Raw genomic sequence first — 25,169 nt, 5'->3', positions numbered from 1 at the left:
ATCCAGCGTTGCTGTGGCTGTAGTGTAGGTTGGCAGCTGTAGCTCCATTTGACCCCTAGCCTGGGAACCTCCGTATGCTGTGGGTGTAGCCCTAAAAATATAAAAAAAGGACAACTCCAGTCTGTTCCTGAGGGTTACTGCCTGGAAGTCCCTGCTGTCCTCAGATTAAAGCTCTGACAACTAACCCAGATAGTTTCCAACAGAGCTGGCTCAGACCTGTTGTGTGTGTGTGTGGGTTTTTTTTTACAACATCATGTAGCCTGGCTGTCCTCTCTCCAAGCCAGTGATTTGACAGAAAGAGGAAAGTTTACATTTGGTCATAGCACTGGAACAGCTGCTGCCCAATTCTAATCAGCTGAATCTGAGCTGTGCAGAGCTGGGTGTTTCCTCGATCCAGGGTAATGCTGCATCTAATTCTTTGTTATGGGTTACAGTGGAACATGGACTTTCTGAGGATATGTATATTTGGTGGATGTGGGAAGGAGAGAAGGAAAAGGAGACAGAATGAGAAATTCCTCTTGGAAGCGGGTGGTGAAATTCATCTTAAAACAAAAACTAAAACCTCTGCCTGTATTTTTCTTTATTCAAATGGTGATTTTGAGTGGGAGATGGTCTCTTTTGTGTATTATTTGCTGCATTTGTTTTTGTGTTTTACCTTCCAAATTCTGGTACTTATAACCAAGCCAGTTTGAATGGGGGAAAAAAAAAACCCTCCCCCAAAAAAGCAGGCCCATCCAGGAAAGCTGGAAAGAGTTGATATGACAAAAAAAAAACCCCAAAAAAAACAAAACAAAAAAAAAACAAACCCACAGCCCAGTTTAGAATTTGACTACTGTGGTGGATTAGTTAGTGCTTCAGAATGCTATGTAGAGTCACAGAATCATGGCTTCTGTTTATCTTTTATATCATGTCCTAGTTCATATGCTTCACATTGTCAATTTTGCAAAAGGTTAGGCTAATTTTTGATAGTTAAATTGGTGTGGCTGATCAAAGAGCATCTTCTGAAAGGAGGGATCTGGGCCATGCATAGGAATCAAGCCTTTCTCAGGAGAGTGACAGAATCAAACACTGTCATGAGCTATTTTCTTTTTACTGTGTCTTTCCATGTAGAGGTTATTGCGCCTCTCAAGAGCTGTTACCACAGCACCACACTGGACAGTAAGTGGGTGGTGGTGCAGAGTCATCTATGCAAAGTGAGAGGCGACGCTTGGTGACATTCTTTGTTTTCTCCCCAGTATCTAAGACAGTGCTTGGCATGTAGTTGGAGCTCAATGAATATTTGACAAACGAATGAATAATGTTGGCTACAATAATAATTATTGTAATAAAAAAAGATAATAAGAGACTGAGGAACTGATCTGGGCTGGGCATGTGATATGAAAGCACATCCTTTCAAAGAATTTATTCTGAGTTTGGTAAAAGAGATTCAGTTAGAAGACAAGCTTACATTCTTCCAGTTGATAAATCAACTTGAGCACACGGATAGCACTGGTGATGTCCACATACCTAGAAGTAGGGGTTCCTGCTGTAAAGGAGTCACAGTTGAGTTGGAGGAGATAAAGATTACAGCACAGTACTGGGGGTATCAACAGAAAGGGCCTTCTTGTCACACTGGGCTGGGATTGGGGACTGCCTTCCAGGAAGGCTGGATTTCAAAGATGAACAGGCATTAGACCAGCAAAGGAAGGACTGAGGACTTTTTAGGCAGAGGAACGGATACCATCGGGGCGGTCCATCATGGCCAGAGCAGCCTCTAGAAGGCATTTGGGTTGAGAGTGGAGGCCCCACTAGTCTGGCAGGGCCTTGTGCCTGAGGTGTTTGTCTTGGATCCTAGGGCAGGGAGAGCTCTTGGAAGATTAGTCATGTGCAGTTTGGGTGCTTTGAAAGAGTTGTGTGGTGGAAATGGATCCCAGGCTATGTACAGCCAGATGAGAGGTGAAGGGACAGGAAAAACTAGTCCTCCCACAGGGTTGGGGCAGACAGGCCCACATACTTCCTTTTCAAAGGCATCCCAACTATAGCAACTTGATGGTGACCAACAAAACAAAAACAAAACAAAAACAAAACCTTAGTTCCAAGAGTAGACCTTTGTGACAGGTAGTCACAAATAATAATAACAGCGGCAGACGACAGTAACCTAATAATAATCCCACTGCTGCTTTTATTATGAAAACAGAAGGCTGAGCTGCTGACTTTTCTAGCAACTTTTGCAAGACATTTAAATCCCTCTAGCTGGCCCTTTGTTCCTGTGTTGCCATGGAGTGTCAATAAGCCCCGCTCAGAATAACCCCGGCAGTGACATGAGAGGTACAGCTTGCTCACTGGCATGGTGGCTGGCCAGGTTACACTGTTTTCATTGCTCCCGTCTTGGGAGGAGCACTGGGCAGCTGGTTGCCCTGGCAGCTGTGAAAGGTGTACGTCTCTTGGCTGCCCAGAGTTTGAAATGCAACCAGAACTTGCCTGCCCTACTGAGCATGTGCAGCTCAAGATGGAGCTGATAGCAACTGAAAATAGCCCACTGCGCACCTGTCGCCTGTACACCAGCCCCTGCCACCTGCCATTAGGACAGTGTGGGCTCACTTGGTGGACAGGTGAGGGCTGAGTGGATCTCAGTGGGTCTCAGGAAGATATTGGGAACTTTGGCCATGGCTTAAAAGGAAACAAAAAAGCAGCAGGCCCTTCTGAGCAGTTCAGTGGACACTTTTGTGGTCAGTGGGTGACCACAGTGGCTGCGTATGCACAGTATGTGCTGAAGACGCCATACAATTTTCCTTGCTCAGCCAAACTGTGGTCCAGCAAACAGACCAAGAGGTAAATGTTTCCTCTCGGAGGAAAAGGCTTTCTGACGAAACTCCTAGTGGCAGCCATCCTGATTTACCTGCCTCAGTGGAGGCACAGGGTCAAACTATTTTGTTTGACTTTTCTGCCTGCTCTTTAATTCCCAATGATTGACAGTAGATCACTTCTATAAGGTGTCTCTTTGCTAGATTAGTCTTTCTCAGCAATCCAAGTGCGGGCACAGAACAGAATCATAGCATGTTAGGAGCTGTCTTTTTCCCTTTGGGACTCTTTCCATTTCCTTCTGGGCTTTCATCTCTTCGGCGGGCTTGCCACCATCGGGTAGGCTTGGCACACCAATGTGGATGGAAGCAGGCTCTGGAAGGAAATACTTCTGAAATGACTGGTGGTATTAAAGCTGCTATTTAGAAGTGACCCTTCTTAGAGACTTGGGTTATCTTTAGACCATCACTGCTCCACAGCCACCGGAGCCAAAGGGAGTCTGCGGAAACCCTGGCCGGTTGCTCTCGCCTTGGTTTGTGTTTAGATATTCTTGCTCTCCAGCCAGTGGCCTCGTGACACATCTCAGATTTAGCTGCCTTTCTTCTGCCAAGGTCCAAGATTATTGTGGAAGCTGGGAATGGTGTGCTGTGCCACAGAGATGAGGGGAGTGAGGGAGGGGTGTTTGAGAAGCCAGTTCTGGTTCTCAGCCCTCTGAAGAAATGCTTTCTCTTTCCACCTTGAGTGTAGGCACCTGGAACCTTTCTGTGGGCTCAGGGGTAAAAGGGAATAAGTTCAAAATGAACATTTCTCAACTGTCTCATGGTGATTGTAGGATCTTTAGTCTATGATGAAGAATCCAGTCTTCTAAGTGTGTTGAATTTGGAAGTTCACGAATCCTTGTGGACCATATTAATTAGATTGATGGGGTAAAGAGACAAAGCAAAGATCCAGTTATTAAGGCTGGAATGCATATGCATGAGGCATGTATTTGTGGGACTGAAGACATGGGATTCCATTCTTTATTGACCTTTCATGGAGTTCTGGACCTGGAAGGGCCTCCCTTGATTGGGAGATGGGATGATAGCAATATCAAAAACTTGGGCTTTACCCCTGTTTTTCACCCTTGAAAAAACTCTGTCTGGCTTCATCTGGGCTGGAAAGAAAATTGTCTAGACATTACCTTGTTCCCTCTGTGCTTTTTTCTCGGGCTGGGGTACTATGGGGAGCTAGAGCAGAGGATATCAGCTGAACTTAACTAACTCTAGACATTTTCGCATTAGCTTTGGGTGCCACGATGCCTTGAGGCTGGCATTCTAAGACTTGTTGTTAACAAATTGGAGCCCTGCCCATCTTTTGAAGGGTTTATCTCTGTGGTTTGAAAGCTTCCGGAAGGGGTGTGGGGGTGTGGTGGCGGCTTGCTGGTGGTAAGTAGAGAAAAGATTGGCAGCCTTGAGGCTCTGTCCCTGGTTCCCAGAGAAAAAGGTCTAGTAGGGCACTGGAAGGAAAAGAGAGGTGGGATCTAGGAGGGCCTTCTCTGCTGTCTGGTCCCATGTACAGCCCTCATTTAAGGTTGCCTATAAAACCAGAATTTTCAAGATAGAGCCTGGGTAGGAAACCCTCCCTGGAGCAGCCGTGCACTCCCCGGGTATCGCGGGAGAAGAGGGAGACGGCCAGAGCGAGTCCCAAGCACTTCTTCACACTCTGAACGGAACTTCTAAGAGACTGAGACACTCTGAAATGAATCTCATCACTGGCTGTCTTGGAAACCTCAATAGGGAATGACTTCTCCGAATGTTTATAAATCCTCAGCTCTTTTCTGCCCTCCCTTCAGTCTGTGGTACTTTCTGTTATTCTCCCAATAAGTAGAGCTTCACTCTCCGGTGCAGGAATTGCCAAAATTTAAGGGTGAGGTGGAGTTGGGGGTATATTGTGGTCTCTGAAAAAATTCCTTAAGAGGTACTTTTCTTTAGGCCTCATAATCATTTGTTTCCCTGATGCAACGATTCAAGAAGTTTGAAGACAAAATGAAGAAAGGGGTCATTGTTTTCCCCCGTATGAAGGAGCTGCTTCACGGACATGACACGTGTGAAAGCTAAGACTTTGCTATGTTCGGGGAATCATAAAGAGCCTGGAAAAGACAAACCAGTATTGTCTTAGGCAAATACCCCACAATGCTCTTTAACTTGTTAGTCATTTAAACACAGACTGAGTTTTTGGCTTTGAAATGGAAGGTGTGGCTCCTGCAATAGACTTCATTTACAGGGATTATTTCAGAGACAAGGAGTCAGCCCAGACACAAAATAAACAGATGGAACTTTCCCCCTGCCCCTCTCAGCTTTAGCAGTTCAAATACAGGGCGACGTAGGGATCTTTATCACCTTTAGCAAAGCAAGAAGGGGAAAATGATGTAATTCACTCTTCCTCACTCCCTGCTGAAAAACGCCATTATTTTCACTGATAGGAGAAAAATGGCAGCAGAGACCAGGGTCATCTTTTTCCTGCTGAGCAGGCAAGTCCTGCACAACCTCCCCAAAGTGGCTGGAGCCCAGACACATACTGTGTTTTGATCATCCTGATCACCATAGCATGGTGGTAGACAAAATTGCTCAAATCAGTGGTCCAAGGAAGAACCTCCCATAAAAGCCCTACTGTTCTGTTAGGGTAGTAAATAATCCCTTGTTTCGGGAACTCTTGTATTTTACCTCTTTCTCCTAACAAACAAACGAGCACACACAAAACCTGCAGAAAGTACTCATTTTCCACACGTGTAAGCCTGAGCAGGTAAACAGATGTGACGCCGTGGCGAGCTCCTGTAGGAAGACGTGGTTCGCACAGACAGGCTGGCTGGGTGACTAAGCCTTGCCTGAAGATCTCTGCTGACATTTAAAGACTTTATGGGCTCAGTCTGCTCTGAAAACCAGCATCATGTCTCTTCCCACCTCTAACGCCTTTCTGTGAGGAGAAATTTCCTTCTGAAGCAAACGTTCATCAGGCTTGTCCCCCTGCCACGTGCTGAGGCAGATGTGGGGAGTATAACAGTGAGAAGAGTGGGCTCCGTTCCTCCCCTCATTCTGCTCACAGTCTGGGGGTGGGGAGACTTGGACGTTCAGCAGCCTTACAGGCACATGTGTGTGAGTGTAGATGGGTGGCTCCTGCTTTACATGTGGGGGTGTGTACACAGGCTTCTCTGAGGAAAGAGTAAGTAAGGTGAGGTCTGAGGGGAAGATGGACACTAACTGGGTGAATGGGGTGTTGGCAAGGGGGACGGGGAGCCAAGCACCCAAGTGTGGGGGGATTCCTCACCCAGCCCACCTGAGCTCCCAAAGTAGGAAGAGGCCTTCCCAGATCAGGGCAACGGGGACTTTGGTAGGCCAGGGCAACCACTGGTCTCCATTTTGAGGGTCATGGAATCAGGCTTGTATATCTGAATGGAGGCCGTCAGCTCAGCGAGGGAACCCTGGAGGAAGAACCCATTTGGAGTGGAGGTATCCTCAATTCCCAGTCGTGGAAACCCTCCTACAATCATTTTCTGTTATTTTAACTTATATGTGATTCTATTAAATGCCTCTCTTCTCTCTCTTAACTCCTGGAACATATTTTCATACTGGCTTTTACAACTTTACCAGGTATCAATTTCTCTGATTAGGAAAAAGATATGTGATTTGGGGTCACTCACTGGATGCGAGCATTTAGGCACTTGGGTGTCTTTTCTTTCAGAGCATGTAGCCTGTCTTTTTGCCAGACCATCAAATGCCCTTCACTAGGTGTTCCGGACAGACCTTTGTGTTTCTGTCTTAGGAGCAGGCTGGCTGGCAGTGATACCTGGCATTGCAAAATCCTTCTGTAAGCCTTTGTTTAATGCCAGAGATCTCAAATGCTTTCAGATTCTGGAGAGGTGCCACGCTGCACTCTCGGATTAGGAGCTGATGGAAGGACTCCCATATCTATGAGCCTAATAGAAGCTGTCATTTCCAGTGAATGAATCGCTTATACTATTGGAAAGGGTCCAGGGATGTTTGGGGTTCCTTTTTCAGCCTATAAAGTTTTGAGCCACTGGACTTTTATAACAATAGTCTAATAACTGCATCTTTATTTGTGCTGCATGAGTCTATAAGAAAATGTAGCCTGTTCCTTTTGCTGACTCCAGGGATCATAGTTATGGGCTGGTTTACTTGGAGCATTTTCTCATTTGTCTTTTATGTCAAAGGCTTTATTCTAGATGGTGCACAAACGTGGGGTTTTGTGCACCATTTAGAATAATAATCAGTTGAAATGCCTTAAAGCATTCTGGAGTGCATGGCTGCGCAGATGGGAGGGGGAACGCCGAGATCCACGTGCTCACAGTGTTTTGCCCAGATTGCTCAAGTCCCACTTAAGACATAAATGTGGATCCTCTTACTATGAGGCATGAGATTATCCCAAACTGGGGACAATCTTAAAAAGTCCTTGATGCTCTTTGCTCTGCCTCTTCTTCTGCCAGTCTAGGATTAGGCTACGAGAGTAGGTGTGTCCAGATGGTGAGCCGAGTATTGCCCAGAACAAGAAAAATCTTTTAAAAGATTTGGCCGTGCCCGACCCCTGGGATTCCCAGCCTGTGCCTCTGGTTGCAGGGCCAGCCCTGGATCCTTCCAGGTGGTGCTGAGAGCTCCCTGCTGCTCCCAGCCAGATGTGGGCTGTGAGGGTATTCACACAGACCTGGTTCTCGGGCTCCAGAGGGCACAGGGTGCCAGCCATAACTGAGTAATGCTGAGAGGTGCCTTTAGAACAGACAGAGTGGGTGAGCTCCACGCAGAGGGAATACCTCTGGCTTGACGTTTCAATTACTGAATTATTTAAATGAGTGTCAATTAGGTGGAGTCGACTGGCTGCCTTCTGCCAGAGCACTTCCTAGTTATTTGCACAGACAAGTGTAAAATGCTTCATATCAGATGTGGTGCTTCCTGGCTGGACTGTTGAAGATCAGTCACAGAAGGTGATTATCCTTCCTCCGTGTGCCTTGATGTGCAGTGTATTTATATCATGGGCTGGGAGATTAGAGGTCCACAGACCCTTGCCTGCGGCCCTAAAAAGGCTTTGTGATAATTCTCACACCTCCCTGCCCCACAGGCCCACCCCAAATAAGATATCACAGGCCCACACATGTTATGGTTATTCCTAAATTCTATCAAGACTAAAACAGTGAGTCATAGGAATTTTGAGGCCTGCCGTGTTCCTCAGAATTACGGATATTAAGATCTGAAAAATGCAACTACCTTGCTTTTAACCTTCTTTCTTGAATTAGTAATCCTAGCTCAGAAAATCCTTTTGGCATCTCTTCAACTAATCTGCTCTGTCAGATGAAATTGCCAAAGTGGCATTTAACTCAGGTGTGTGTGTACGTGCAGACGTGTGCATGGGTGCAGAGGGTCATTCTGACTCGCTTGTGAATTTAGGGTCTTCATTTTCATTTGGCTATATTTTTAAAAAATCGATTCATGAAGGGCTCTGCTAATTAGTTATATGGGAATATACAATGTAAGAAGATCAGGAATTCCCATCATGGCTCAGCGGTTAATGAACCCGACTAGCATCCATGAAGACTTGGGTTTGATCCCTGGCCTCACTCTGGGTTAAGATCCCCCATTGCTGTGGCTGTGGCTCAGGCCGGCAGCTACAGCTTCAATTGAACCCCTAGCCTGGGAACCTCCATGTGCCATGGGTTTGGCCCTAAAAAGACCAGAAAAAAGAAAAGATTAAATGTTGGTGAAGAGTAAAATAGCAAGCGAAGTTGGTGAAGGTTTGGTACTTTTCCATCTGCTAACTGCTGAACTGAACCCATGGTCCTTCCATATCAGAGATGCATGAATTAATTACTGCATAAAATTCAGAGCTGTCTTTTTTTCCTTTTTCGTGATTGTGGCAGAAATGATATGAAAACCCTGGGTTTTGACTCAGTCTATGACACCCATTAGATCTTAAAATCTAATTAAGATCTATACCCCATTGTGGTGGATGGACTGCAGAGTTAGGCATAATGAGTTGAATCTTACAGAAGATGATATTTACTTGAGGCTGCTCCATTTTGGCAAAATTCTGTGCGTTACAGCTTAAACATCTGTCAGACCAGCCCCACATCCTCTCAAAACCTAGAGACCTTGGAAAGGCAGGATGCATCTTGCACCTGTGGGCCTAGAGTTTCGTTTGGGCTGAAACTTTAAAAGCAGAGTTCACTCTGAGGGCACGTGAAAGAAATTATTTTTGTTATTTCAGTTTTTAAAATGACCTTTGGTCTTTTCTAGGGCCACACCTGTGGCATATGGAGGTTCCCAGGCTAGGGGTCTAATCGGAGCTGTAGCCGCTGGCCCACACCAGAGCCATAGCAACACGGGATCTGAGCTGTGTCTGCGACCTACACTACAGCTCACGGCAATGCCAGATCCTTAACCCACTGAGCAAGGGCAGGGATCGAACCCGTAACCTCATGGTTCCTAGTCGGATTTGGTTACCACTGAGCCACAACCGGAACTCTTTTTTTTTTTTTTTTTTAAATTAAAACCGCAAAGTGTCATTAATTCTTTGGTACCCTGGACGATCCATTTCAGTGATGACTGAAACCCCCATGGTCTGGATTTGTTTGTTGTTGTTCCTGGTGGGCTGTCGATGCAGCTGAATGATTCATACTCCTCAATTCATTATTGGTCCAAGACCAGCTTCTCTGCTGTATTACTTTCACTTTATCATTCATTCCAACACTAAACATCCTCCCCAACCCAGCATCAAAAGATAAAACCTCTTTAAAGTGTTAAGTGTGTATTTTTCAGTATCATTGACCTTGAAAAATAATTGAGGGTTTTACAATACATGTTAGTATATCAGATTTACATAAATTGCATTATTTCATAGTTTTTTAAACATAGCTTTTTAAATTCTCTGCTGGAATTACAAACAAATCAATATGACACCATTAACCCTCCCTTTCACCCCCCTGCTGTCCATTTCCCTCCAAAGAACCATCACCTGTTGGGCAGCATAGTTGGCAACCCTTATCCCAGCCTTGTGCCATTTGAGAGTGGCAAGCATGTCTAGACTCCCTAGAAATATTATCTTTCAACTTGCTTTTGGCAAGGGTAAACTTTTCACTGGATTGTGTCAACAGATATATATCCTCATAGAAATATATATCCTCATAGAAATAGATTGGTGCTGGAATTTCTCTAGGCAGGGAAAATAAAGACTATTTCCTGGCTCATTAAAATTTTTGCTTATTAAAAATGTCTGAGGGCGCTTGATTCTCAGGGGTGAGGCTGGTGACATACATATACTGTCAGCGGCTATTTTGGATTTTCTGCTTTCAGGCATGTCTTTGCTCTTGGATGAACCCCTTGTGGTTTTCAAAAGACCTAGCAAATCAATTATAAATAGAAGGCTTGTGTCTCTGTGTCTGCATGCACTTACTCTGTGGGACGAGGCACCCACATTACAGTGGGCAGTGAATTATTTTTTACTTCTTTGAAGAGGGAAGAAGAACGATGAAGCATGCTTTTCTTCTTTTTGAGATAACCCACACCTCTACACACACCCACACAAATCTGTGTAAATGAACTTGACATTTTCAAAGACCGTACCTTAAGGTCTTCCCTTGAAAGCACAGCCATATGACCTGTTATTTTAAGAAAGAAGCGGTTATCTCACAGACCTGCTGCAAAGGGTTCAAGGATTAGAAGGCAGCCTGTCTGTGCTGTAGCCCTTTGGAGGGAGGTTTGAAAGCTGACTTTCCTTATATGAACTGTGCTTTGATGAAAGTGCCTCATCTAACTAATCAGTGGTCTCTAGGACATGGGTGTTTACATTGTGGCTTCACTCTGCTTTCCCACTAGTGGAAACTGTTGGGACCGGCAAGTCTGAACTAATTATTCTGACAAGGGAGGGGAAAAGACAGGGTGATTTGAGAGATGAAACTGCAAATGGGTATTTTCAGAAAGAGACAGCTAGGAGGTCTGATTTGTTGTGCTTCACTGATGATCCATTAGCACCTTGGGCCCACCTGCGTGGGCTGTTCCTTTGGTCCCCCTTATTACCTTACTGCTCAGGCATTGTTTTGGGGCCTTCGTCCTCGATAATTGGTGCCAATTTTTTCCCCTGCCAGTTGACAATGTTTAAGCAGTGATAAATTCCCTAGTAATTAATGTAAGAACTTATATTATTAATGTAAAAACAATGTTCTTTTGAAAAATTAATCTAGGAGTTCCTGTCGTGGCTCAGTGGCAACGAGTCTGATTAGTATCCCTGAGGACACAGGTTCGATCCCTGGCCTCTCTCAGTGGGTCAAGGATCATGGCATTGCCATGAGCCGTGGTATAGGTTGCAGATGTGGCTTGGATCCGGTGTTGCTGTGGCTGTACTGTAGGCCAGCAGCCATAGCTCCGATTCCACCCCTGCCCTGGGAACCTCCATAAGCTGCGAGCATAGCCCTAGAAAGACACCCCCCCCCCAAAAAAAAGTTAATCTAGACATCTGGCTGAAAATATGGATAATATGGATTTGTAATTATGGACTATGCCTCCTTGTAAACTCTTACTATACTGGTGACAGTTGAGGGCAGGAGTATCAGCAACCCTTGTATTGGTAGTTGATGGAGCTTTGTATGGAGCCAGCAGGAGCTGGTATTAACAGATGGTATTAATTGAGGAGCCTTTTTTTAAAAACATGAATTAAAGGTGGTGAGTGTTATGTTCTGGTAAAACATTTTATTTTGATCCAAGAATTGGGATATGAAATCCTATCAGACCAAAGACGACATGAAAACCACAGTAGGAGAAGTTCATTTTCAGAAGCCTTTGGACAAATGATAACCACTTTGGGGGCTACTAGGCTCTAAAACAGCACCCAGCTTATATAAGCATATTCATATTTTGAGAGGTGATTATTATTTGGTGGTTAGTCAGGTGATGCCTGGTGATGCCTCACTGGACTTTCTCTTTGGTTAATGTGTTTGTAATGGTCTTGGAGAAGCAGTGGGGGTGAATAAAGCCCGTGCAGTGATTTTTGTTTGTTTGCTTGTTTGTTTGTTTCCCTTCCTCTCTCTCCTTGCAGATGAGAAGCCCAAGGTAAACCCCAAACTGTACATGTGTGTGTGTGAAGGCCTCTCCTGTGGGAACGAGGACCACTGTGAAGGCCAGCAGTGCTTTTCCTCGCTGAGTATAAACGATGGCTTCCACGTCTACCAGAAAGGCTGCTTCCAGGTCTACGAGCAGGGGAAGATGACCTGTAAGACGCCTCCGTCACCGGGCCAAGCTGTGGAGTGCTGCCAAGGGGACTGGTGTAACAGGAACATCACGGCCCAGCTGCCCACTAAAGGTTCCCGTGGACTTTTCTATTTCTAGATCAAGGGTTTTTGTCAGTACTGTCCTGATTCTGTGTGGGTTAAAGATGTAAGTAGCCACAAGGCTTTCCTCCTACTCTTTGAACAATGGGTGATGAGGAAGGTAGCTCTAGTGGGGAAGAGAAAGGTGTGGCCTTTTGGAATCTACAGGGAGGATGGATATTTTGGGGAACGTGACCAAGGTGATGTCTGTCTTGGGGACGGCTTGGTTGCCTAGATTTCTCTTGGTAGTCATGAATGGTTCAACAGCTGACACTACTTTCTGAAAGGAGCTATGATGTCATAATTTCTGAAACAGTTCTGTTTCGTAAGTATTCATCTTGATGTTAAGTATGTAGGGAGGAAAACGAAACATAGACCCCAGTAGCTGAGAGGAATACCTTTCCTTCTTTGTGAGAAGGGAGACAAAGCCATTCTCCTGTTATCTGATGCCCAGCGATCTATCACTGGAACTTAAAGCTGGGTGAGATTTCACATCAACCTGTGAAATCTTCTCTGTATTATAGTTAGTATGGATTTCAGTCCTCCTCTGAAACTGCTCCCCCTTAAAATGAGCCCTAAGTTGCTATCTCGAAATCCTACAAATATTAATGTACCTTAGTCTTTTTGGTTGTTTGTTTTGTTTACGCCTGCAGCATGTGAGAATTCTCAGGCCAGGCCAGGGATGGAACCTGCACCACAGCAGCAACCTGAGCTGCTGCAGTGACAGTGCTGGATCTTAACCCCCTGCAGCACAAGGGAACGCCTAGTGTACCTTGGAGTTTTTGTACACACAGTCCAAGCCAAATTTACTCTCTTAATGTATGGTACATTTTTAATAGACAAACTTAGTTAATTTTGCACTCACAAAAAAAGAAACAAACTGTAGGGAAAAGCTACTAAGGGCCTCCATGGCCAGAAATGCCAAACAGCAAGGGAGGAGACAGAAAAATGGAAAAAAAAAAAAAAAAAAAAACAAACCTGATAGAAGATCATGTTAACAGTATTTTGTGAAGGTATGCTAAGGAACCTTATGGCTTATAGAAGAGGTTAAATTCTGATGAGCAAATATGTTTGAATAATAAGGGCAGTTTTTAATGGAAGATCAAGTATTGAAAAGGTTAAAACTAAAAGGATACTTGGTGGAATCAACTTTTAAATTTTGTGAGTTAAATTGTTATTAATAGATGGACTGTGAAAAAATGTCTGCACGCACATCAAAATTATATCTACAGTATGAAAAGTTTCTAATCTACAGAACACTCTGCCAGATTAGAGTTGTAATAGAAAGTTTATTTTCTTTACTGAAGGAATCTCTAATTTAATCATGGAGGCACAATATTGATAATTTAATGTTGTATATAATTAGTTTTACACTTTATCATACAAATGACATGTACCTCAGAGTAATATGTGCCAAATTGTTGATTAATTTGGATTTGGAAAGTTAAGAGAAATGTATACAGGAGGTTAGGCTTGAGATTGGATGGTTGAAGGGCCAGGGACATGGAGAGAGTAAGACACACATGGGGCAGAATGGGGCTTGTGACATAATGTCACAAAGGGGGTCTGAAATTCAGAAGTGATAATCACTTTGGGCCTTTTAATTATGGACATTCACTATCCAACTAACGTTTTAAATTTAACTCACGAGGCAAGTTGAAAGTCTGCGAATGTTTGCGTAAGTGACGTGAGAAATGAGTGAATGCACAAATGTTTGAATGGGTAATGTAACAATATCTGAGCCAGGGAGTGAATGAGTGATGAGCTAAGTGAGTGCCTCAGTGAATGAATGTTTTGAGTGAGTGAACGAATGTTGAATAAATGGGTTATTTATTTATCAGATGAATGAATAGGCAGGAATCATGCTCTAAAAGGAGGAATAAGAATTCAGCAATAGACTTCCAAGATACATTGAAGAGAGAGACCACAGAGAGGGTATTTTGGTCTTAACTCAGATAGCATCTTCTCATCAGAATATTACAGCATAATGTCTTATCTGTAAGGGCTTGATGATAAAACTCCTTACAGATCAAGTCCAAGTTAATAAGGAGTGTATCAGCGATTTGTATAGTACTTTAAATTTTAAAAATACTTTCCACATAGATGCATTAATAAGTTGGTTCTCAGTGGAATTTTTTCAAACTCCTGTTGTGTCTAAATGAATAATGGTTGAATGACTGGGCTGTTGGCCAGATGTTGGAAAGTTTATAGTTTTAGCACTCTGTGACTTACGAGACTATGTGATTTGGATCAAGAGCTACTTGTTAGGTATTGGTTATGCTACGTAATAAGTCAACAATGATCCTTATAGCCAATTACCCTCCTCTCTCCCATCTCCAGGGAAATCCTTTCCTGGAACACAGAATTTCCATTTGGAGGTTGGCCTCATTATTCTGTCTGTAGTGTTCGCAGTATGTCTTCTAGCCTGCCTACTGGGAGTCGCTCTCCGAAAATTTAAAAGGCGCAACCAAGAACGCCTCAATCCCAGAGATGTGGAGTACGGCACCATCGAAGGGCTCATCACCACCAATGTTGGAGACAGCACTTTAGCAGTGAGTGTGTGGCCCCAGGGGTGCCCAAGCATAACAGCGATGGCTAATTATGCTTTCTTATTTTAAGCATGAAATGCTAGCCAGTAATTGGTGACTGGACAGTTGTATACACATGCTACTGGTCACTTATGTCCTAAGCATATGCTGGCAACCCATGTTAGTTTAGGGACCCCACTGTGAGAACGTTTATTTTAGACATTTACATTAAATGAGGGAGTGGATTTTTTTAGTTGATTCTTGGTAGTTATTTCTCTTTTGCTAGTAAGGGAACAGGGGATAGACATGGTTGCCTATAATTTGGAGGTTGGGAGGCTTGCAGTTTATGGTACTCAGTTACTCTATTTTTAGCAATAACAGTGCTTTCAAAAAAAGCCCTTTTGCTTAATATTAAAAGTCATTTTTCCTTCTAGATTATTTCAGCACCTTGTAGTTTAAGACTTTAAAACCTGACATCCAAAAAAGCAGCTATTAAATTTTTCATGCTCCTGTGCTGCCCCCTTGTGGAGTGCAGACATTTGGTTAATCTGGTGCTGTCCAATAGAAATATGTGTGGCACATGTGTAATTTAAAAGTTTCTAGTAGCCATGTTTAAAAAAGTTAAAAACACAGGTAATATTAATTTTAAGACTGCGCTTAACCTAATATATATAATTATCATTTCAACATACGATTATCAGGAATTATTACTGAGATATTTTGCAACTTTTTTAAAAAAACTGAGTTTTCAAAATTTCCTGTGTATTTTACACGTATAGCACCTATCGGTTCAGATCAGCTGCATCTTACTGGCTCACTGTCAGCGTGTGGCTCACAGCGACCCTAAAGGGTCATGTGGCTCACAGCACAGGGTTACAAACCATTGTATCTCTATGTTTTAAAGTTACTCATTTGCACATTTTAAAATGATGAAATCACATTCAAGAGTGACTGGCTTCCTTTTTTCACTTTTTAAAATTGTTTGTCAAGTGTTAATTTTAAAGCAACTTTAAACTCTAGGTGAGAAAAGGGAATCACATGCTAGGAGTAAGTTACCATCAAGTGCCACTGGGAAAAGTAATAACATTCTACAGGGCTACTATGCTGAGTTGATGCCTCCTCTGAAAAAGGCAAAGATTTGTCAGGGTTACAGATGTTAAAGTCATGCCAGTACCAAATCGAGACTCTCCTGGTCATAATCTGATGAACTGAAAGATGGTCAAGGTGGTAACTTTTAATGCCATGACCTTGCATCTACCTAAGATCATCTTGTATTAAGTCTTGTTTTGCCAGACAAAAATGTGAGTGTCTGGGAGTTCCGTAGTTGCACCTGCCCTAAGACAGCCCTTTTGCTGGAGAAGACTTGTCCTCTCCAGTCTTTGCAGCTCAGGTACTGCTCCTGGACTACTAGGCGAGTTGTTAAAACATTTGACGGTGACTGATATAGGCTGGGAAATATCCCATCTTACTGCTTTCCCATCACTGGACTACAGTCAAGTATACTTTTTTTGTATGAAGAAAAGGTGGGGGGGACCTTGTTTAGCTTTCTTTTACCTATTTAAATTTTGCTATAACAAAACTGGGAAAAGAGGAGATGAGGACCTTTCATTCAAAAAGTAGAGAGATACAATTTGCATTGAAAAGGTTCTTAGAAGTTTTATTTCAAATTTTAAGGCAAATTAAATGAGTACATTGAATGAGTAGCAAGGAAGACATAAGGCTGTATCACGAGAAAGCATGATTCTGAGATAGAGTAGTTAAGAGTTTTCTGCCTCAGAACTGCTAACGTAGCTAATTATGTTGGGCACTGATAGGAATGTCTATTGTCAATTACTGTTTAAATGGTTTCTCTGTTTTTGAAAGCAGAATGGAATATATGCTAAAATAATCCTCTCAACTCAACCATGTTCGATGTCACAATAAATGACACAGTAAAGAACACTGTTTAAAACAAGTTATTAATATTTGTCGACATACTTGCCTATTTAAGTGATAGGCTCATTTTTATGACTCAGCAGTGCATACCTTACTAACCAGCTCCCCTACACTGAAAAAGAAGATCTAAGAGTTGAAGTTGATGTTTGTCTTAGGTTGACAATCCCCCCAAAGTCTATGAACTAGGTTTAGAACCAGGATTATACATTATGAAAAAACAACAGATTAGTTTAATTTTCAGAACTATTCTCTTAAAAAATTGAATGAATAAGGAGAAAAATGAACAGCAAAAGAGATGGTTAAGGAGATGTGAAACTCCACTTCATCTAGATTCAATTTCTTGCTGATTATCCATTTTGCGGCTTTTAAGGATTCTAAATTTCTTCCTTTGGATGTTCAGATTTTGGTAATTTTGCTGATCAACAGTACTTCACAGTGGTGCTCAGAGTAAAAGAAGATGAAATTCAAACAGTAATGTATTACTTTAACAGGCCAGCTAAAATGTTTAGGAAAGGACAGGCTGTGGGGAATTTTAGCTCAACATTACTGCAACCTTGCTACAGTCACCATGGGCACGATACTGTTTATATAGATAATCCATTCCTGATTCAAAAAGGCTTCTGCTTCTTGGCTTGCACTGAGAGTAAGGAGGGAAAATTTATGAATGAACTAATTGCAAATCTTTTTTTGCATTTTGAGAAGTAGATTTGGAGCATGGGTTTTCTGTTTTAATGGAAGATAACTTTTTTTCTCTCTCTGCTTTGTGGGTAATTGGCATATTACATAGAGATGTTAATTTTGTGACTCTTTTGTCCCTCGCCTACCTAAAAGGCAACCTCCATCCAGGTAGCCCTCTCTGCTTGAGTGTCCTGGTTTGAGGACCCACGTGGCCATTCGAGTCTTTCCAAGACAAACAACCTTAAAATCATTTGTTCCTTATGGCTAATTTGTTTGTTCCTTATCATGGAGCTCCTTGTCGGCATGTCAGCTAAAGTGGATCTTTTGATAGATATTTATGAGCAGAACAGAATATGGTCAGTTTTGCCCAGTTCTTAGACTTGAGGGTTCTTTCTTCTCCTACTGCTTCCCCTGGGGCTCAGCTCTGGATCCTGGACTTTCTGATTTGCATCTTTGACTTTGTCCACTCAGCTTCTTTCTTGATATATTTTATTCTGAAACTCTGGATAAAAGAAAAAACTGCTTAACACTCAGGAAAACCTATGACTATTAGGGGAAGGACATCTTCTGGTTTTCTTAGTAAATGAAACTAGTCCTTCCTCCAGTGGGGCTTTCCATGCACATGAATGGGCTCCCTGTACAGGATCGCTGCCTCCGTGCAAGTTACACCTTGTGCACTCCTATACTTTAACCTGGGAGCTGTTCCTCAACACTTTCTCTTCTTGTTTTGAACTGCAGGATTTATTGGATCATTCGTGTACATCTGGAAGCGGATCTGGTCTTCCTTTTCTGGTACAAAGAACAGTGGCTCGTCAGATCACATTGCTGGAGTGTGTTGGTAATTCTTTTTTCCATTCCTTTGTGGGTTATGTGCAGTGTTAGCTGTGGTTCTAGAAGTAGGATGGACCTTGGAAAATCTGCTGCTTATTGCCTGTTCCTTGTTTAATGTCAGGAAATGTGAGGTAGCTGTGTGGGGTGTCTATGCCTCTAATCTCTGTGACTTGTGTTGGAACATTTGGACTTGATTAACTTCTTGTTAAAGGAGTCTGCCTCTAGTTAGGATAGAGAATGCCTAGACCAAAGCTTTCAGCTTTAAATAGACTGTTCAGGATAATGGGAATGCTTGAAAATGAATTAATATTGTTGCTTCCAACTATAAGCATTGGAGGATTTGAGGTAAGTGAGCTTTTGGACAATAAACTTGATTATTGCAATTCTCTTTTTTATTCTTCTCTTGCTTTAGAAAGAAAGAAAGAAAGAAAGTTTACCAAAGCTACATTTATATAATTGCTTTATTTAAACAAGTGCTATGTACTTTGCTCTATGACCTCTCACATTTTTTTCCATATTGGAACATGTTTGCATAGAGATGTTATCACAGTGTGTATATAATTTGCATCCCTTTTTTCATTTTTTTTTCATTTTAAAAGGTTTTTTTGAGCTATAGTTGGATTTACAATGTTGTCTTAATTTCTGCAGTTACAAAATGATTCAGTTACACAGACACACATATCCTTTCTTTTTCAGATTCTTTTCCCATGTAGGTTATCACAGAGTATTGGGTAGAGTTCCCTGTGCTATAGAGCAGGTCCCTGTCGACCATCCATTCCATATACAGAGTGTGCACATGCCAATCCCAAACCCCCAATCCATCCCTCCCCCTCAACCTTTCCCCTTTGGCAACCATAAGTTTATTTTTGAAGTCTGTGACTCTGTTTTCATTTTGTAAATCAGTTCATTTTGTACCATTTTTTAAGATTCCACATAAGTGATATTATATATTTGTCTTTCTCCCTTACTATGATTAGTTGTATGATAATCTCTAGGTCCATGCATTTTTGCTGCAAATGGCATTATTTCATTCTTTTTTTATGGCTGAGTAATATTCTCCTGTATAAATGTACCACATCATTATCCAGTCATTTGTCAGTGGACATTTAGGTTGCTTGCATGCCTTGGCTCTTGTGAATAGTGCTCCAGTGAACATTGGGGTGTTTGTACTTTTCTTTTTTTCTTTTTTTTTTTTTTTTTTTTTTGTCTTTTTGCTATTTGTTTGGGCCGCTCCCGCGGCATATGGAGGTTCCCAGGCTAGGGGTCGAATCGGAGCTGTAGCCACAGGCCTACGCCAGAGCCACAGCAACGTGGGATCTGAGCCGCATCTGCGACCTACACCACAGCTCGCGGCAACGCCAGATCGTTAACCCACTGAGCAAGGGCAGGGACCGAACCCACAACCTCATGGTTCCTAGTCGGATTCGTTAACCACTGCGCCACGACGGGAACTCCTGTACTTTTCTAATCATGGTTTTCTACAGATAGATGCCAAGGAGTAGAATTGTTGAACCATATAGGTGGTCCCTCAGAAAACTAAAAGTTACCTCTATACTGTTCTCCATAGTGGTTGTACCAATTTACATTCCCACCAACAGTGTAGGAGGGTTCTCTTTTTCTCCACCCCTTTCATTTATTTATTTATTTATTTCCTTTGTAGGGCCGCGCCCATGGCATATGGAAGTTTCCAGGCTAGGAGTCAAATTGGAGCTATAGCTGATGGCCTACACAACAGCCATGGCCAGTCGGGTTCTGAGCCATGTCTGTGACCTACACCACAGCTCACAGCAACACTGGGTCCCCAACCACTGAGCGAGGCTGGGGATCGAACCCACATCTTCATCGATACTAGTTGGATTTGTTTCTTCTGCACCACAATGGGAACTCTACCCTCTCATTTATTACTTGTAGACCAAAAAGCTCATACACATTTCCATGTATTTGTACACATCATGGATATCTTAAAGATTGTGTAATTGTCTACTGAATGATAACTTTAATAATATTGCTTGAAGAAGTTTTTGCACACATTGCTTCTTTCTTTTGAGTGTGCAGAATAAATTCCTAGGAATTTTGGTTCCTGGATCAAAGTTTGTGACTTTTCATAGCTTGTGTTTTATATTGCTGGATTGCCCTTGAGGAACATGGTGGAAGGTGCTTATTTTTGAAGTTCTGATGTTTATTAGTTTTAGTTGTGTGAGGTGGGCATTTACAAGTCACATGAGGGTTTCCATTAATCTCTCCTTTAGGTGGCATTCAGGGATGACCACAGTAGCAGTGATGGATTAGAAACGGTTCCACAGTTTCCTTGTAGTTCTCCCAGTTTTAGGGGCTGCTTTGCTGCTCCTGTCATCTTATCTTTTGCTTTTGGGAGGTGACTGACCATCATAGGCTGCCTTTACCACTTGTCTACTGTCCTCTGACTTTTCTTCCTGTTTCCGCAGAAGTGAGGACACCCCCCAAATGGGTAGTGGAAGGGGGTGGGCAGAGGTAGTGAAAGCAGCCACCTTCGGGCACACAGGCAGCTGTTAGAAACCTATTATCTTTTCCCTAGTTATTTAGCTACCGTGACTGTTTCTGAACCCCAACATTTTTTTTGCTGCTTTTTAGGGCCCCACCCATGGCATATGGAGGTTCCCAAACTAGGGGTCAAATCAGAGCTGTAGCTGTCAGCCTATGCCATAGCCATAGCAACGCCAGATTCGAGCTGCATCTGTGACCTACACCAGAGCTCACGGCAACACCCAATCCTTAACCCACTAATCAAGGCGAGGGATCAAACCCACAACCTCATGGTTCCTAGTCGGATTCGTTTCTGCTAAACCATGACAGGAACTTCTGAACCCCTGCTTTATGCTTCTCCTCCATGATGGAGTGTGAGTAGAGAAAATAAAAATGGAAAAAGCCCCCAGTGTGCTCGCTGCTTACAATCAGGGGTGACCTCTTGGACCAGCTCTCATCCTATTTGATTATGAACAAGTGTACCTGGGGAAGCAGTGAAGGAGGGCATTACCTCCCACCCTCCTGTCCTATGGCTGTTCCCATTCACAGAACAGCAGCCCTCAAAATCCATCCTCAGAGCTGACCCCAGAGTCCAAAGGGCACAATAATACTTCACCTTTAAAAATAGACACTGTTTCCGGTTGTTGAGATGTTCTTCGACAGGTTTTTGGAAATAGTGTAAATTCAATTATAGCATTTGTTGGCGTAGTGCTAAAGACTGATAAAAGCCATGCCTTTTCAGTAGCTTTTAGTTAGTGTTCATTCATACGGCCTTGAATAAAAATGTTTGTAATGAACTGTTTGGATAGTATGTTCTCATTTGTGGTTCAAAAACATGGGAAGCTGGATTGGATCAGTTGTTCCAGATGGTGATCAATGGACCTCCATATTTCAGGTGCCCTTTTGGGTCCATGACCAGGATTTCTGGGTAGCTCTGCTTCTGGTTTTAGGGACTTCTGCATAAGTCTGCATTTGCAGAAGGTACTTGACAACTTAAAAGCTTTTGAAAACCACTGCAGTAGGTTTCTGTTTTAATTCTATCTACTTAAGTTGACATCTATCTGTGTTCTTTAAAAAAAAAATAATTTAAGGCAATTTTATACTGATAGCCACAATGCTCTGAGAAATTTTTCTCTCCTTCCTAATGAGAATATTAGGACAAAGAGCAAATAAAGATACAGAATGGAACCCAAGGCAGGGAAAAAAAAAATAACATACAATTTTATAGTGGCCAATTTTATAGATGTTAGCAGTAGCCTTTATCTTAAACTAGAAATGCTGGGCAGTTGCTGTGACTTTATTAAAATTAATCCTGCCCTAATACTATTTCTGTGGCTTGACCGTGGCCTGCAAAGACCACTACAAGCCTCATTTCACAAACTTTTGGATCAGTCATTGGAATTTAATAGGGACATTGTTTATCATAAGGGAATCTAGATTGAGCAGTTCTGATTATGTTTCAGGACATAATGACCTGGACAGACATGCTTTCTCTCCCCATGTTTGGGTTCTCAGTGGCTGAGTTTTTCAGCAAAGAGCTGTATTCCTGGATATGCAGGTGGTGCCACAGCTGCTTATTACAAGCCGGGATTCTCAGCAGCAGCCACTTGCCTTGGGAGAAAGCCCCACTGCCCTGCAAGTCACATCTGCTGCGTCGTCTTCTAGGAGCCGTGCCTGTCTTTACCCCTGATTATACCCCATGTTGATCCCCATAGTCTCGTGGTAATTACCTCCTTCTCCCAACCTCCCAATCACCCCTGCCTGTAATTAAGGAGAAGAATGGAAGCTGGAGTGTGTAGCTGACAAGCTGACAGTTGTACTGTGGCTGCAGGAGGGGCACACACTTCGAGGATCAGATCACAACTAGTCACTGTGCTTTGAAAATGTTTTCTCTGAGTGGCCTTTTCAGTGTTGCCCACTTGTGGCATCACAGGGACTGTCTCAACAAGCAAACCCCATGACCAATGTCAGAAATCCAGACTGTTCTGGGATGACGTGTTTAAGATTTTGCAAATCCTCTTTTGAAATATATCCCCAAGAAATCCTTTATGGATGGCAGTGGCTGCCGGTTGATCTCCCACACAGCATTGGTGTATGTGTGATTTTTTTGTTTTAATCCTTTAGAACACAGATCTCAAAGTTAACAGTTTCCTTCATGAAAAATATAAATGCATGTGTAAATTCGCAAACTTTGACTTTGAGAATGCCCATGTTGATCCTTTAAGAAGGGAAGGAATCAAGTAAGCTATTTACTATAGCCACATATATGCTTTTTGGCTTTCATCAACATTCAAGTCAATAATTTGTACCATTTTCTAAGTTTTACTAACTTCCATGCACTTTTGTAGACCACGTGTGTTTTGTACCTTTTAATAGAGGAATATAAATGTAAACTTGGTAATTAGCAGCTAATTGTACAAATGCAGGTTCTGAGAGCGTTTAATTTGACATCACGATGGGGTGGCAGCTTCCACCTTTTTTTTGGACATCTTTATAGGCAAAAGGTTGTGGTGTTTATTGCCCCACGTTGTTTTTCCAGGGCAGGGGTTAAGGGTTGCAGGGACGAAGTTTGTTGGCTACCTGTCTTGTCCTCCTGTGCAGTGTCACCTCTGTGTTGCTTTCCACAGGGAAGGGCAGGTATGGTGAGGTGTGGAGGGGCAGTTGGCAAGGGGAGAATGTGGCTGTGAAGATCTTCTCCTCCCGGGATGAGAAGTCATGGTTCAGGGAAACAGAGCTGTACAACACTGTGATGCTGAGGCATGAAAACATTTTGGGTAAGTGTAAAAATAATCCCCTCATTAATTTTTTTTTTTCTAGAAAGAAATAATTGCCTGTCTCTGCCCTCTGATTTGATGTATGTGAATTTGCAAGTCTCTCCTGAACAGTGACATAGGGACCATCTACGTTTATATGCGGTGTAATTTTCTTCTCACAGGAATTTCTTGTTTAAATCTGCAAAGAAGCTAAGTTTGAAGATTTCTTTGGATGGTGAAAGGGAAATTGTTATTGCTAAGTTTTATTCTGCAGGTTGTTATTTAAATAACAAAAATTTGCCCCATATTGTTCACTTCAAGGCTTCCTCCGTCGTTCTGCTTACCCCACCCTTTTTGAATATTTATTACTTGAATCAAACCAAGAAAGATCTTTGGACGATTTCCTAGAGATTCATAGCTCCCAGGGACATCATAATTAAATGCACATTCCTTCAAACAAGGCATCGTTTTTAAAGCCCAGATTTAGAGAGGGATTTAACATACATTTTAATTTGGAATCTATGGCTTGGAAACACTTGTGAAATATGTAAAGAGCCTATTGAAATACCGCTACAGAAGTATAAAGGGTTAGACTATTCCTTTAGCCCACTGACTTCTAGGTTTTTGAAAAGTTTCTCTAAATATTATTATTGGCCACTTCATGGCCATTGGACTAGGTTTGCCAGAATGTTTTTCTAGTCTGGTACTGCCAATTTAGTATTAAACCTGAGTCAAGTTGTCTGCAAATTATGGTTTGACAGTTGTCCAGAGCTGTGCCTTAACAGTTTGGTGGTGTGTCCCATCTCAAAATTGCCTCAGTTTCTGTGTCATTTTCTCCCCTTCTCTTACCCCTTGGGCCCTAGGCGTCACCTAATCTTCCTCACTTGTATTGTTGCTGTTGGTCTTAGCTTTCCAGTTCATCTTGCTACGTGGCATTATCTTCCACTGGGGAGTATAGATGCTTCTGCTCAGAATGGCTTTGTGACTTCCATATTGCTTTTGCACCATCTGTGACTTCCAGGCCTGGCATTCCAGTCTCCCTATTTTGGGGCCCCAGGGAGTCTCCGAAGTTTTCTCCACAAATATGCTCACCAGGCTCTTCTGATATTTGTCATTCCTTGGGATTGCCATGAACGTTCAGGTGTCTGTACTTTATCCATGTCGCTTTTGATCACCCACCATCCCCATTCCACCCTCCAATCACCCCTTCCTCCATCAAAACTTCTTGAGTCTCTTCCAGATTCTCTCGGGGGATTTGCTTGTGCTTTTCTGCTCTCCTGTACTTTGTACCTCTGCTCTATAACTCTTTCCATGCACTGCCTTGTCCTGCAGTTGGATGTGTATGTATAACAACAATAATGACTAGTTTCTGTGCAGTAAGCATTGTTTCAAATGTGTCACATGCATTTTCTCATTTAATCTTTACCATGACTGTAAGAGGATAGATAACTCTTGTTTTCCGAGTTGTAACTGATGAGGTAACTGAGGTACAGAGAGGTTAACATCACCCAGCAGGTTAAATAAGGGAGCTGAGAATCACACTGGACGGTCTTAACTCTAACCACCTGGGAGTTACCTCCTAGAATTGCTTCTTAGATTTTGGAGTCAGGATGTGAAGTGAAAGTTCATCTGTCGTCAAAATTACCTTTAAATATTCCATTTTTTCCTCTGACACTGGAACAGACTGAGGTTGAGTAACAGATAAAGCATTGGTTGTGTTAGAAGTATTCATCTAAACAGTTGCATTACTCTTTTTTTTGCTTTTTAGTGCTGCACTTGTGGCATTTGGAAGTTCCCAGGCTAGGGGTCGAATGGGAG

At 42.6% G+C, this 25,169-nt stretch overlaps 1 protein-coding gene across 9 annotated transcripts in view; it reads left to right on the top strand.

Moving 5' to 3' along the window:
• Positions 1-25,169, top strand: part of ACVR1 (activin A receptor type 1) — a 141,275-nt gene that overhangs the window by 85,085 nt on the left and 31,021 nt on the right. For all 9 annotated transcript variants that reach the window (XM_013984146.3, XM_001927798.8, XM_085001179.1 and 6 more), the window contains 4 exons: positions 11,854-12,117; positions 14,465-14,676; positions 18,004-18,103; positions 23,226-23,372. In XM_013984146.3, the coding sequence (XP_013839600.1) occupies positions 11,854-12,117; positions 14,465-14,676; positions 18,004-18,103; positions 23,226-23,372 (723 nt within the window). The remainder of the gene's footprint in view (positions 1-11,853; positions 12,118-14,464; positions 14,677-18,003; positions 18,104-23,225; positions 23,373-25,169) is intronic.

Source organism: Sus scrofa, chromosome 15, assembly GCF_054392235.1.
Source record: "Sus scrofa isolate SSC_HxYL_T2T_F1_AM1 chromosome 15, Sscrofa_HxYL_maternal_Yorkshire_Landrace_v2.0, whole genome shotgun sequence".
NCBI lineage: Eukaryota > Metazoa > Chordata > Mammalia > Artiodactyla > Suidae > Sus > Sus scrofa.
Note: the sequence above shows the minus strand (reverse complement) of the source record. Positions and strands in the feature narration are given on the sequence as shown.